Source organism: Daktulosphaira vitifoliae, unplaced genomic scaffold (assembly GCF_025091365.1).
Source record: "Daktulosphaira vitifoliae isolate Bord-2020 unplaced genomic scaffold, ASM2509136v1 Scaffold_4, whole genome shotgun sequence".
Classification (NCBI taxonomy): Eukaryota; Metazoa; Arthropoda; class Insecta; order Hemiptera; family Phylloxeridae; genus Daktulosphaira; species Daktulosphaira vitifoliae.
This window is the reverse complement of record NW_026099575.1, coordinates 35,044,897-35,060,905: the sequence shown is the minus strand read 5'-3', so window position 1 is coordinate 35,060,905 and position 16,009 is coordinate 35,044,897. Positions and strand designations below refer to the sequence as shown.

The window sequence follows — 16,009 nt, the reverse complement described above, 5'->3', positions numbered from 1 at the left end:
TAACGAATAAAATTTTAACATGATAACTAAAGCGCCTGGATACTAAGTGATCTAATTTTTTTTTCTGGTCAAATTAAATATAGTGAATAGTTAAAAGAAATATATCATATCACAGTGCTCGACAGAATTGTTTAGGTTATTTGATCCTCTGGTTTTTAAGTGTCCTAATTATTATTTTGTTCTAGTATACGACGATTTAAGCAGTTTTAAGTCTCCATAGTTTATCTCGGACATGATAGGTTATAATTTGTAAGAAACTCAACGGCAAGATGAATCCAATGAGATTATAAAGTAAACTGACAGCAGAAAGCTGAGGAATGCGTTAAATGGAAACAGACATTAATCTGATTACCGACCATTTTTATTCTCCTTGCAAATTACTAGTAGCAGCCAATGATACGATGTAAAAAAAAAAAATCACCATGAAATATACCGACTTGCACATTGCGCACAGAATGGTGGACATTTCGGGAATCCAATGAAAGCAACGGGAAAGAATATATGGGCGTACGAATAGGTCAGTGACGGTGTAGAATAACGACCGCCGGTCACAACAATGGGCAGTGCATGTATTATTTTACGTAACTTCTTTCATACTTGTCCGATACACAAACCACGTAACATCAGAAACCTTGAGGTAGGTTCCAATGGAAACATTTTCAATTTTTGACATCTTGTGTCCATAGTTAAAAGTATTAACATTTAACTGGGAAAAAATCTAATTTACATTTTAAAAGTTTCGCGAAAAATGTGTACACCATCAGTATTTAATTTTCAGAGTGATGTTGGGATGGTACTTGGCCACTCCTTTTTGACTTGTAATTTATCACGCTGTTCTTAGAGCTGTTGCTAAAGACGCGAAAAAATATAGACAATCATTAATATCAAATGGAACCGACGGATGGGAAGAAAAGTTGAACGAGGACAATCGAGCGAGTCAAGAATGGCGAGTCGGTGTTAACGAAATGATTTAACGTCTGGTATGGACTGAATTGGTTTGTAAGGCGCCACGGCGAGTGTGGATTTGCTTTGGGTTTCAAACGACGTGCACTTATTTTAAGGTTTTTCTCGCGTAAAACCTTATCGGTTGTCGCCACGGTCAGGAGAAAATTAATTGGCGTAGGTCACAGTCGAGCCACGGGAATCGATCAAAATTTCGTTACGGTCCGCTGTGCAGCCGACTCATAAATCGTGCGCGTCCAGCTCACTACTATACATGTTCTATAATCTAATTAATGGCGTTTTCGTGCAGACCACCGCCGATTGACGTGGCCCGTTGGAAGCGTCGACAAGGTGATTAATGATGCACGACGGTTTTCGGATGGTGCCCAAAGTTCTGTACGCGTCGGACCACAAGCTCTTTTATATAACAACTACCGCCGACGAACCTTTTCCAATGTATCCTTCGCATAATAAGAGTGCGATTTCGCTTGTCTGTGTTATGCAGACTAATGTCTAGACCGCGTTACCGTACCTGCCATTTAGTTCATTATTCATGTTGAGACTACATTGCCATTTCCAGAATTAACCGTACTTGGCGTCCCTAGATACAAGACTACAACGAGTAAGCATATACATATTGTGCAAATACTTACATTCATATACAGGGTGATTATTTTAATATTAGCCACTCTCGATTTCTTTGAAGATAATAATTATTTTAAGTAAATTCTTTTTTTTGTTAAATTGTATATATTACCTAATTTATTAATTATTAACAACTTCCGAAACAGTATTTCGGAAGTTATTTTAAATATACTTATTATGTAAGCTAATTAAATATGTATATTGTCATTAAAAAAAAATTAAGTTGACTCCCTTATAAGATATAGAGATGAATGAAAAAAATATTTTAACAATTAATAAATCAAGAAATATATAAAACTAAAAAATAGCAAAAAAAATTTTTTTAACATAATTATTATTTTAAGAGATATGGAGTGGCTAATTTTCAAAAAATCACTCCGTATAATGCGTTTACGGGTGCACTTATTATAAAACGCTTCGACTCGTAACAATATCTTTGAAACCTCAGATGGTCTTTAAAATGTTCTATTATTGAAATTAACATCTTATTATTATACCTTCAAAAACTAAATTTATGATTATTTGCAATTACATTAAATTCACGAATTTCTAATGGCTTTTTAAGTTACACAGTAAACAGAAATACAATTTTAGGCTGACAAATTTCATATCAATTAGAAGTTTGAGTATCAAGATACTAAATTGATCATAGTTTAAGTTTTAGGGGTTGCTAAATTCAAAATTATTATTAAACTTTTAATTCATCATGTACAAAAAGGTCTTGGAGACGATTTTAGCATCCATACCAAGCTGTTAATTTTACTATTATATGTTTTTTTTTGTATCGCCATTTTTTCTCAGATCAATAAACCAAATTCTTTCAACGACACGTCAAAATATCTCAAATTATAACTAGTTTAAGACATTTTTTAAACTTTTATTTTCGATGCGAAACTGAGAAAATATTTACACTTAAAACTGCCATAATTTTTAACTACCATAATTAACATAAACAAGAAAATTTCGTAATTTTTTATTTTTATACTTTTGCATTTAAAATGATAATAACTTAGTTTTTCAATTATAAAACTGTTTTACAACACAATTTGTTTATAAAGACACGTTAACAATGATTCATACAATTGTGAAAAAATAAATAGGAAATTAAAAAATTAATAACAATCATAAAATAAAAAATGTCTAATTAATACACATATTAAAAAGCAAATATAATATTAAAAAAATTATGTTTTTATTATGAAAAGTATTAAAAAAAAAATAGATAGTGTTTAATTTCAAAAATGCACAGTTCATATATAAAAGTGTCAGTAATTCCGGAACACTTTCAAAAACCAAGTTAAAAAAATTCTACTTCTTAAATACATTTTTAAATTTTGAACCCCTCCTGTATAAAGGGAAATGATCCGATTTAAAAAAAACTATGTCGAATGAAAGAAGTATATAAATAATATTTTTCATAAGAACTTGTATTAATCCATACATTTTTCGAAAAGTTATAGAAATATAAAGTTAAAAATGTAAAATATAAAATCCAGAATTTTAACATAAAAATAGCACAAAATAGCATTTTCACCATAGATACAAAATAAAATCCGAAATTATTTTTTTCCATAATAAATTATATAATAATATTAATATTATTAATATTAATATTAGCTTTAATTTTTGATATATATAAAAAGTGTCAGTATTTCCGTAACACTTTAAAAAATCAAGTTGAAAAAGTTAATTTTTTGTGAAAAAATTGTCATTTTGAATGCTCTCCTGTAGGCATGTAAAGAGTCAGATTTATAAAAAAAATATACAAAATGATAGGTAATTGGCAGATCCATTGAACAATTTACTTCAACATCAACAACGCTCATGAACTGGTCGAAGTTTGTAACAATCCCTTTCATGGCGTTGGTCATGTTTGGAATTGAATTCCATAACTCTTCGTCAACTGCAAATACATTATTTTACTATTGATTATATGAAAACGTACTTTTGTTTTTTATTGTAGTTTTGAGAGCTAATGATTTCGCATTCAAACGAATATTTTTCACCCAGTTTTAAATTGTACGAGCATTCAGCACTTATTAATGACTGGAAAAAATGCTTGTATCGTTTTGACGAAGAAAATACACAGCGAATATTTGTTGGAGGGACAGTTAAATGTGAAATACGTGGTGGTGGTAGTTTATCATCTTCAGCGTTCAGTTCATTAATTTTTATGATTTTTGTTTCCGTTGTCTCAAAAAATCTACGGTAATCAATAAGTTTCAACAGTGTAATGGCGACAGCACAATACATTGCCATTGTCCTGATGAAGTCATTTTCTATAATGAAATAAATGCCACACCAAAATACGAGATGGTAAATTTTCCACACGTCCTTTGACTGCGTACTGGTAGCAAACTATGATCTTAAACGTATTTAATTAAAAATAACTTATGCACTCAGTATGAAGTTAGAATAATGAAAATTTTTCATGTTTTTATTTAATCTAAAAAAGACTAAATTATGAAAGTACTTCACTCTATTTATATGGAAAATTTTGTCTTATAGTGACCAGCAAAAAAATAAAAATGTATTCTTTTTGACCAACATCACTTTTTTAAGAAGCCAAAAAAGTATTTTAAATAACAACCAAGTTAAAAAAAAATTTTTTGATTTATTTTACAACAAACATGCAGTTTGATCGAGGCTTTAAATAATGCAAAACTAATCAAAACTTAGAGTAAAACAAGCTTTTCATATTAAAAAATATTCAATTCATAGAATTTATATAATTTAATTTTAGTATAATAAACACCCAGTAAAAAATGTTTGCTTATTTTTCTTCATAATATGAATTCCAATTAAATTAAGAGAATTTTTTAAATATTTTACTTATAAGTTTTTTTACACTAAGTTTTACTTCAGAAAGTCAACGAATTAGCAATATTATTAAAATAAAAAAACGCAGCACTGTAGGGTCGCGGTACAGTGGGGACGTGGCAAAGTTGATCCAGTATATATGATATATGCAGTGATTAAAATCACTATTATAAAAAACGCTTCGACGCAAATCAGTAGATATTTTGCAATTTTAAAAAATTGGTAATTTATTCTAAAAGCTTCATAATCTCCTATTTCCTTATTTATATCCTGATTATAAGTCTTATGATTTATAAGTGTAATATATGAATAAATATATATATATATATTAGGGTGTCCCTTATTTTGAAAATTCTTCGGGCTCACCCCACAAATTTGTGTGTATACATATAAAAAGAGGCTACAAAAAATTTCAGGCCGATCAGATAAGTTTAACCCGTGCCAACTTGGGGTTGAAAATCGGCCAAAAGGGGTACTTTTTTAGTTTTTAGCAATTAACTCGTAAATTAGCGCTCTCACAAAAAAAAAAATATTGAAACTAAATTGTAGATCTAATTGTTTTGTATAAATTAAGTCCTTAAAGTTTTTCTTTTAAATCCATTAGTTTTTTAGAAAAATGTCAAAATACATATTATTTTGTAAAATTATCGAAATTGTCATATTTACGAATATTTCATCATATATGACGAACCATATGTGATACGACCTAATGTTCCATACAAAAATTGTTTAAAATTAAATTTTACGAAATAATAGTCATAAGTACAAATTTCATTGAACAGATCGTTTTATTGCTATAGCTGAAATAACTCGATCATATTTCGATTTTTACTAAATATATGAATTTTATTGCTAGATTCTGTTAGTTATCATATGATACATTATAACACTTACGTGCAAGTACAGCGAAAATAATGGTATGACTGGATTAACGTATTGTTATTATTTTTAAATTATAAAGAACTCTGGAAATCTAATATAACATTACTTAAATTAACATTAATAAACATTTAATTTTTTATTTAGAATTTTAATTATTTGTTTCAATAGAATTATCAATCCATTGATTTTTAAGTCATCTAATGATTGAGCGAAATAGTTATAACAAACAATATCACTAATTTATCATATCCAGTCTCTTCTTCTTCTTCTTCCTCGCCTTAATCCCAACTACTTGGAGTCGGCCACCCCTATACCAAACTTCCACTTGATACGATCTCCTACATCATCTTCGCTCACATCAGCTGTCCTCATATCGCATTCAATAGCATCCCTTCATCTCTTTTTTGGTCTTCCTCTACCTCTTCTTCCTTCAAAATTAATTTCTATAACTGTCATTCAATGATATTCAGTCATTGACTGAATATCATTAAATAAACAAAAATTCAGTGCAATTCATTTTTTTACATCATTAGGGGGTATAAAAACTAAATAATTTTAGCTCTTTATGATTTTCATAAAAATGATACATATTCTTTAGTATAATTATAATCTTATTATAGATAGAAAGATTTCTACTGCTATTCAATTTTGACAGTTTTAATTTTAAACTAAAAATCTGTTAAACAATACTAATATTTCATTACTTAAAACTTGAGCAGCTATATTGTTCATAACTTAATTATCAAGCTATTATAATGCAATGTACTAAATAAAATCAATTTCAATTAATGAAACATTGAGATTTAACAATAAACTAGAACACAATAAAAATTCAAAATGAATACATTTATTAATTTTTGTAAATAATAACATTATATTAACTTGGTTGTAAAGAGGTTCTTAATAAATAGAATTTACAAATCAAAAAATATTTTACAACATCCATTGTTGGATATCGTCAAAAAGCTATTCATTAATATAATCTTAATAAAAATTATTATTTAAAAAAATTTAATTGTACACATTTTTATGATGTATACAAATGTAATTATAATAACTACAATTTAATCTAATGACAACATTACAAGTAATTAAAATTTGAATTAAGTCATATTGATTTATAGATTATAAATACATAATATATTATTTATTGAAATTTCCAAATTAGTAAAACAAAGTATACTTTATTTTTCTTCGTCTGATGAGGCATCTAAAAGAACACAATAATAAAATCAACATTATTTAACATACTTTTTTGTATTAAAATATTATAAGCTAATTATAAAACTATATTACAAGAGAACACTTAACATAAATGTATGAAACATGTCTCTTAGAATATTTTAAAAGTTATAATAATATAAAAATTATATAATACTCTATTCTACATAAATAATAATAATAATTTAGTATTTTTGAAATTCGAGTGAGGTTACATTTAGGGTATTCTCTGGGTAAAGGGATGAAAATTTAAAATAATCAACAAGTTACATGTTTTTTTTATCTTCTTACTTTAATAACAGCTTTTGACAAAATTAGCTTTAAAAAAAATATGGAGCATAGTTTTGTGAAATACAATAATAAATTATTTAATTAATAGTTTTGAAATATCAATTGTGAAAAATAATAAAAGAACTGAAAACTTTCATTTACACTTTTCTAAAAACCAACATTGTTCATATATGCTATTTGTTTGGAGAACTTCTCAATTATTATCAATAACTGTTTTGATGGATATCAGTAGTCAATAAATTATTAGAAGATATGACTATGCAAGCAAATATTTTTTAACATAAGTTAAAAATGATAAGTTTTTAATATTATATAGAAATTTTACCTTAAATTTTCAATTAAAGAAATTCTTGAGAAAGAATATTTTTAAATAACTACTTGAAAATAATACAATTTAATCTATACTTTTTTAAAAAAAATATATTATACAAGGTTTATTAACTATGCTTCATACAATATCTTAAGTATAATATATATTAAAATTTTTTTTTTTATAATTTAATAGTATCTTATGTTTTATAAATCTCAAAAAAGGATTTGGTTCTATCCCTCATTTTCTTTTTCTTAGATTATTTCCTTATTTTTTAGCTAATTAAACATATAAATATGTTAAATTAAAACTGTGGTTTATTGTTATTTGGGAAAAAATTTCAAAATCAGCATTTTCATAGGAAGAGGTTTCACATCCTACATATAAATGTCTTCAATCAATAATAATAGATAAAAATCATTAAGATATAATTGTATTCCACAAAAATTTATTTTATATCACAAAACTGAAAGTTAACAATTCTAGCTTAAATAAAATAATAAAAGAAATAAATGAGATATATAATTTATTTCTATCAAATAGCTTGTTTTTTCTCAATAGTTATGACAAAATAAAAATAATTATAATGGTATTTACCTTTAGCAAAATGTATACGGTTTGTTTTTATAGGCATATTAGTTTTACTGCCAAAATTAAATTTAATTTTCGAAGGTTTAATAGCAATGTTTATATTTGGTTGAGCCAGAGGAGCAACATTTGTTTGGAATCCTAGACCCATTTTTTCATCTCGTATATCCAACCCAATCTAAATACAAAATTTGAATGAAGTAAAATATGTTAATATTAATAAATTATTTTATATCACACTACTGATTAAAATGTGAATAAAGTTTTTAGACATATCCAAAAAATGTTGATTTTTTTAAATCTTTGGAAATTATATTGATTGATTATTTGTTTTTTTCAATTCACTTTTTATTATTCACTTATTTAATCTCCATTTCCCTAAAATGTTTGTTTTTCCAAACTGATTTTAGACACTATTAATTACAATTTACTGAGAAAATGTTTTTAATAAAATCACCTTATTTTTTAAATAAATATCATAATAAACTACAAAAATATCATGTTTTTTCAGTAGTGTCACTTTTTAAGTAGGAGTGTGATACATAGAAAAGTTTATACAATACAAATATTTAATATTTTTTCAAAAGCAAACATTTAAAATACTAGGAAACAAAATATAATGAAATAAACATTATAATGTGGTATGAGTAATTATTTCAATAGAAACACAGTATACTTAATTTATTTATTTAACGATTAATACAAATTAAACAAAATAATAAAATACATTTTTAACCATCATAAAATATTTCTATTAAATACTTACAGGTTCTTTAATACCAGAATTATTAGCTCCTAAAGATTTACCAGGTGTCCATCCCATATTTTCCAACAATTTGAAACCTTTATTTTTAGTTGGTATAGGTCTGAAAAAAACCATTAATTAGCCATTATCAAATAACAAATTTTATAGATTATTATATAGATTATTTTAAAAATACATTAATTAATGTTTTATTTAAAACACAATTCCTCAATATAACATAGCATTTACTCAGTGGAAACATTACACATAGTATTCTGTAATTAAATAAAAACTATAAAGTTTTATTGTTTTTAATCAAAAATTGTACAAGATATTATTAGGATAAGCATATAAAAACTCATTTTTAATAAATGAAATTAATAATTTCAAATATGTCACTTGTCAAATTTAAATTTGATTTGATAATCAATAAAAATTGAATAGCATACATAAAATTGAAATTAAATATACCACAAGAACGATTTAGTATTAAGTCATTTTGTAAAATATATATATATATTGACTCTGTGAAAAATTAATTTTTAAGTCAATTTAAATTTTCTTTTCAAATCATATTTTAAACATGTTACAGTTGTCATATGTACAGTGATTCTTTTAACACTAACCAAAAATTTAAGTGGGAGTATAGTAATCATATGGTTACGATGACTTCACTTTAATCACTAAAAGAATCACACTGTATGTATTGATTGGCTTATATTATTAACTGTCTTCTTTTTCTGATATTATGTTAATTATTTGTATTACATATTTGATTTATTAAATATTCAGATGTTTTCTATACATTTCTTTTAAGTTTATAGTAAAAAATTATTTGATATATTTAATCAAATTTATTAGTAATTTATGCTTTATAATCAACTTAATGTTCAAATGTACTTTATTCCCTTTGAACTTTTTTCACACTGAAAGCACATGAGACTTGTAAGCCATAGGTCTGAAGCGGAGCCTTGATAGGCGAAGATTAGCATAATATAAATCTACAAAAATATTTTTATTTTTCAAAAATTTCTTACTGAGAAACACAAGCTACTTCTGTTTTTTCATTGGCATTTTGAGAACCAACAGTTTTTCTTCTTTTTTCAGCTCTGTCTTTATATCCCTTAGGTAACACAGCATCAGGTGGTTCACATCCAAGCAAACCATATTTTTCTTTTAAGCTTTTTAGTTCTTCATCATATTTTCGTTTTTGAGAAATATCACTTTTAATGCCTTCAACACAAAATAAAATAATTATTTAAAGATTAGTTATTAGACAAATTAATGAAGTAATTATGTAAAAAATATTTTTATTTATTTGAATTATTAATACAAATGAAGTATTATTTAAGAATTATATTTATTTTATTATTATTAATATTTATATTTTACATTCTCTCATAAAAGCTATTGCTAATGTTAAACAGTAAAACCTACACAGTCCAATATAGTGGAATTAAACTTTGGTACCTATTCAACAAGATATAACACATTCCCACCTAAGCAAAGTAAATTTTTGTTAAATAGTACAATAATTTTTTTCTTACTCTCTTCCGGTAGTATAATAGCTTGAATTCCTGGCTCACATAAATTACAAGTTTCAGATCCATCATGTATATGACATAACAATTTAGTATCACCAACAACAAGTTCATTGCCATGTGTTAAATGTTTTGGTTCACCAGAAGAACTTCTTGGAATTTTTTTACCATTCAAATAGGTACCATTTGTACTTCCTTTGTCTTTTATAATATAGTGTCCCCTGCCAACTTTATTAACATTACCAACAAATGATATTTCGGCATGTAACTAAAAAAACAAATATAGAAATATTAAATTGATTTTAAATATTGAGATCATGAGATATTTCTTGATTGTCAACCAGAAAGTTGATTTGACACCAGTCAACTACAGTTGAACTGATGTATACTAAGTTTGGATGTAGGGTTTTCTCATTATCTTCAGGTTTTATGATGCATTTGTCTCTGTAAAAACTCACATCCATAAGCCTATAGCAACATGTATGGTTTAACACTAGAGCTTTTAAACAATTAGTGTGTTCACTGTACTACACCATTCTTCATGAGATGATATAAAATTATAATTTTCTTAGTAACATTAAAGGTATACTTGTGGATACAACATATAAAGTAAAAATTAAAATCTATATTTACTGTCAAAAATGTTTAAATTAGTCAAAAATATTTTTCCAACATCATAATCTAAAATAATTATTTATAATGTACTAATAAATACATAATTTTTATTTGATATTATTTTTTTAACACAGTACTATAGTATTAGATAAATACCTTGCTGACATTATCATCTGGTATAACAATATCTCTATTGGTTGAACGACCAATTGAACCGCCAGGACATGTGATTAAAAATAGTTGGCCAATTAACTGCTTACATGATTTTGATTCAGTAACTATAACACGAATACATGGTGGCCACCCAACAACTTCTATAATAATAAAATTACAACTATTAAAAAAATTAATTTGATAAACACAAAAAAAAAATACTAACTAGATTTTATTAGTTTAGTCTGTGTATCAGATAGCTGTGCCTTTACTTCTTTATATGATTTCCAATTAGAATTTTTGTCATCTCTCTTATTAAAACATAAATATTGTTCAATACGCTCCCAAATATAGCTTTCATACTGAACAATTTCCGCTTCAATAGTAGTCAGTTGATGCTTTAGTGTATACCAATTTCTTATTTGAGCATATTGTTTTGCTTTACTCTGTAAATTAATTGTAAATATAATTGTATGCCAAATTTTCAAATGGCTTACCGATATGGTTTACCCCATCAGGTGTTAATTTATGTACAATATTCTTAGGTGCAGGTAAAAGTTTGGTGTACTGGATTAAGTTCAAATATCTTTTATCTAAAATCTAAAAACAAAATTTGTAACTGAAATAATTAGGTATATTAATAGTTATTTACTTCACAAGTTGAAGGTGGAGAAATACATTCTTCAGATTTTTCATTTACATTTTCTACCTTAATTTCTGGCTTAACAATTTCTTTAGTTTCATCACACTTAGTTTCACTCACATTATTTTCAACGTCAGTTTTATGTTCTATCTCTTCTGATACTACTACTTCTTCTTTAATAACTAAATTACCACTATCTTCTGAATTATCAGAATCACTATCATCAATTTCAGATAAGTGATTACAACTTTCATTTTTAGCTATATTTGACTGTTCAGTATCAGGATGAACTTGTGAATGCAATCTATATTTTTGTGCAATTATGTCAAAATAATAATAACATCCTTTGTTACCATCATAAAATAATCCATTATCCTATAATTTTGAAATTTTACTTTATTGAAAATAAATAATTTTCAATAAAAATAAAACCATTGACTTACTAGATTATAATAATAACCAGTAACTTGATCATAATACATTCCAGTTGTTTCCTCTAACAAAAAACGATTTATTCCAAAATTATTTTGTTCTGTAGATTTTTCTTCATCTTCACTACATTCTCCTTCTTCCTTTATTTCCACTGGTTTATTTTCGATGATTTCATCTTTCACAATCTCAATTTTAACATCAGGCATTAATTTTTCAACCTGAAATTTTTTTTAATACAAATTAACTATTAGTTTTTCAAATACTTTTTAAAACTATTTCAAATGCAAATTCTACTATTTAAAAAATATGAACATACATGAGTTTCTTTATCATGAAAATCAGTAATGTTATTTAAAGTGTCAAATATTCCCTCTTTAAAATCTTCAGTTTGGACACTAATATCACTTTTTGGTATATTTTTTATTTTTTGCATCTAAAAAATTGACATTAATATATAACATAAATCATTAAATTTTAGATTAAGGTTAATTTTTTGAATGGTAGTGCTGCTATAATGAAGCAAATTAAGGATAAAAAATAACAAAATATCCTAATATACTTATGGATTCATTTTAATAATAATGGTATTGCTTAATTACATTATCGTAGCTTTTAATACTTAATTAGACATTTTTCAATAAACAAGATGGAATTAATCTAATTGAAAACTTCTAACTAATTGATAACAATTGATATAATTAAAATATCACTGTACATTTTTTTTTAATATGCATAGTATGAGATTATGTAAAAATCATATTTTTTAACATTTAATTTTATTAATAAAAAAATTACTTTATTTATTTTACTATTAAAAATAAATAATACAAAATATGCTTTTAACATAGTTTATAAAATGGGGTGAACTTAGAGGGTTTCATTAGGGGAGTATGGACTGTGAAGTGAAATTTGACAACTAAATTATCTCAATGAATAAAAACACTCATAATATATTCTAAAAATACTGATAACTAATTTAGATTAAGGAACAACATGCATAGCTGCAAATCTGTAATATTGTCCTGTAAAACATTGCACTCTGAATTCACCATCAAAGCATGTGTGACAATTATCTCCGAAGCAAAGCTGAAAGGTATTAATTTTATCATGATGTATATATATATATTATTCTTAACATTACCATTAGAACTATTTCTTTTAAATTTTAAATTAACATATCTTTAAAAATATAGCAGCTATGAAAATTATGTTAATATCAGCTTATTCAGCGTCTTTTTTTGAAGTCAGCGTCTTTGAAGTGAGTGCTATAACCCGAAGACAACTGGACATGAAAGGCTTAGGCCCTTCAGATTTATCTTAAGCCAGACTAAGATATAAAACTTTTCAAACATATAATATTATTTAGTTATATAAAATTAATGATGCTACATTAATGAGCTTGACCAGTTCAAACCTTTTCTTTATACCAATTATTGTTGTATCAAAAATTGTTTAATTAAAAAAAAATTAATATTTTACAAAGTAATTTTATTTAATTATTATACGTCCATATTTTACATAATATCAATGTAACCGTTTAGTAGTTGATTATGATACTATGAAAATATTGAAATGATACTATATAAATATAATATATACATATTTATGAGTTTTCACTGAGTAAGCTTTTGAGTACTATTAAGCTATGTATTTCATAAGACCCTAAATAAACATTAAATGGCTAAATATATATGATTAACATATGATTTTAACACATAAGCTTATGATTAAAAGGTCACGTATTATATCAATCTTGACCTCATGTTGCCAAACCCGTTAAAACCTACACAGAAACACTTAAATTAGAAGTCCTACCCCACCCACCATATTCTCCAGATATTGTGCTGTCTGATTATTACTTGTTCCGTTCAATGGCACATGGTCTGGCTGATTAGTAGTTCTGATTATATGAAAACACTGAAAAATGGCTTGATTCGTAGATAGACTCAAAAGAAAAACACTTTTACCAAAATAATATTCGAGCACTTCCAGAAAGATGAGAGAAAGTTGAAGCAATCAATAGGCAATACTTTGAATAATAAATATATGTAAATATTTTTTCACAATAAAGTTGCATTTTTATAAAAAAAAAAAAACAGAACTTAGTTGCTAACCAAATATGTACATTAAACATTTAATATTTCCATAACTTTAATTGAAGATTTATGTATAGAAACAAATTAATTATATTTTTTCCAAAATCAGATATTGGTTGTTCTTAACAAAAATCTAATTATAAGTACATCATTCCAAGAAATAAATATTAATTATAATTTCTAGTTTTTTTAGCTTTCTGAAAAATGAAGTTACCTTGTTTTACCAAAAGTCTCTTCAATTTTTGTAACATTATTGACTGTATAGAATATTTAGTATGTTTAAGCTACATATAGTTACAAGTTACATACAAGTTCCCAACAGGTTTAAATAATTTTTACTTTGTTATAAAAAATGGCTATTTTGAAATATCCAAAAACTAAAAATAATTTTAAAAATTCATTTTATTTTAAATAAATAACAAAAAACATATTTATAACATAATCCAATACTGTAAAAATTAAAATTAAAAGTAACACAAAATGTTTACTGGAACAAGTTATTCAATATATCAAAACCACCTTGTGAAATATCTTCTATCTATGAAAATATAAATACCTTTAAATTCATCAAACTAGAGTTCTTTAATTTTGCCAGCAAAACTTGTTGGCGTTGTAACATTTTCAAAGCATTCTTTAAATAATCATAAACTTCAGGATAATCTCGTTGAAGTAAATCCCTAAAAGGAACTTCTGATTCTGCCGTCATGATTAAAATCTAGCACAACAATGAAGGTAACACAAACATTTAATTGAAAGCAAAAAGTATAAAAAAATTTTATTTAAACGGTTGATTATTCTTAGTCGAAAAACTTAATAACAACAATAAATAATAAAAATTAATTATAATCAAAGTAGTTTATTGTTTAATGTTTAATTATAACTACGGCAGAACGAATAATTAAAGAAAAATTGTTATACCTTCAATTGTGGTAGAAGTTATGGAAGTTTTAGAGAATGATAATAATTCGATTATAGAAATTGATCAGTTGTAACAATTTTTTTTTTTTTTTTGTAACACCCTGAATTCTAATAACTATATTTTATTTCAATTTTGTAAAATTAATCATGAGAAATTACAATAAAATATTTCTAAAATGATTTTTTAATTAATTTTTTCGAAAAAAAGTTACTTTATAACAGCTGAAAAGAGGCTGGAACCCATGCAAAGACTTAAATATCATCAGTTATCAAAGTCCTTCAAATCAGTGATAACTGTAATTCACCTAGTACATTTTCTGAAGAACGATTTAGTGTTTTTGGAATAAATTTATCGGTTAACACGTACTGAAAACAACATAATGGTTGTAAGTAACGATACTGAATTACCAACTTATGAAGAGTTGACAGTTGAAGAGGTACCAATTAGTACTCCAGGTCTTCGAGCTGCTGCTCATCATTTAGGTTTTTTTATAACTTCCATTCAAATAAATATATTAAATTAGAAAAATTTTATAATACGACTATTTTTATTAATATTCAGGTAAATATTGTCTGGATGTTAATGATGATTTCATGATGTGTAAACAAGAAAATAATGATCCTCGAAAATGCATAGCAGAAGGAAAAGCAGTAACCAGTTGTGCTCTTAAATTTTTTAGACAACTAAAAGGTAGTTGTTATGATGAGTTCCAAATATATAGTAATTGTATTGACAAATCGAGCAGTCGTCTTGATTTTGAACCATGTCGTCAAACTCAAGCTGTATATGATAAATGTGTATTTGAAAAAATGGGTATTGAAAGACCCGAGCATGGATTTTTCTGCAAAGCTCGAGTTTATACTGGTAGCCAGCCTAAACCACCTCCAGAAGAACCACAAGTTTTTGGAGACTTACCTTATGGTATCAAAGATTTCAAAGAAGAAGAAAGACCACCTGCAAAATATGGATTACGTTATTGGTGGGTCAAGTAATTTGGATGTTCATTATGCATCAAAAATTCAATGTTATTAGTGTTCTTAATTTTAATAAAAAGGAAAAAAATTGATTACGTAATTACTTTGCAATTTCATTTGGTAGAAATTTATAACATAAATTAAAATTATAATTATTATTAGAATTGTATAGAGATTAATTTTTTATTAACC

General features: G+C 25.7%; 2 protein-coding genes and 1 long non-coding RNA gene across 5 annotated transcripts; 2 read left to right on the top strand and 1 right to left on the bottom strand.

Moving 5' to 3' along the window:
• The first annotated feature begins 303 nt into the window (after positions 1-303).
• Positions 304-4,636, top strand: LOC126904324 (uncharacterized). Its single transcript, XR_007703725.1, has 3 exons — positions 304-637; positions 779-1,564; positions 3,551-4,636. It is a non-coding gene; the product is annotated as an uncharacterized LOC126904324 (long non-coding RNA).
• Positions 4,637-6,211: 1,575 nt separating this feature from the next.
• On the bottom strand, positions 6,212-14,960 carry LOC126903754 (angiogenic factor with G patch and FHA domains 1). 3 transcript variants are annotated; one of them, XM_050682217.1, is made up of 13 exons: positions 14,843-14,960; positions 14,481-14,639; positions 12,145-12,261; positions 11,840-12,046; positions 11,406-11,771; positions 11,264-11,353; positions 10,980-11,199; positions 10,757-10,914; positions 9,992-10,253; positions 9,482-9,677; positions 8,466-8,565; positions 7,709-7,877; positions 6,220-6,499 (listed from the first exon to the last, which is right to left on the bottom strand). In XM_050682217.1, the coding sequence occupies exons 2-13, from the start codon at positions 14,628-14,630 to the stop codon at positions 6,474-6,476; spliced, it is 2,061 nt and encodes a 686-aa protein (XP_050538174.1). In that variant the 5' UTR covers positions 14,631-14,639; positions 14,843-14,960; the 3' UTR covers positions 6,220-6,473. The 3 variants fall into 3 exon arrangements, with proteins under 3 accessions (XP_050538175.1, XP_050538174.1, XP_050538177.1); XM_050682220.1 differs by lacking the exon at positions 14,843-14,960 and adding an exon at positions 14,139-14,301 and having other exon boundaries at positions 6,222-6,499; positions 14,481-14,606; XM_050682218.1 differs by lacking the exons at positions 12,145-12,261; positions 14,843-14,960 and having other exon boundaries at positions 6,212-6,499; positions 14,481-14,836.
• A 75-nt stretch (positions 14,961-15,035) lies between these two features.
• LOC126903756 (NADH dehydrogenase [ubiquinone] 1 alpha subcomplex subunit 8) lies at positions 15,036-15,986 on the top strand. Its single transcript, XM_050682222.1, has 2 exons — positions 15,036-15,325; positions 15,405-15,986. The coding sequence occupies exons 1-2, from the start codon at positions 15,223-15,225 to the stop codon at positions 15,833-15,835; spliced, it is 534 nt and encodes a 177-aa protein (XP_050538179.1). The 5' UTR covers positions 15,036-15,222; the 3' UTR covers positions 15,836-15,986.
• Positions 15,987-16,009: the final 23 nt, after the last annotated feature.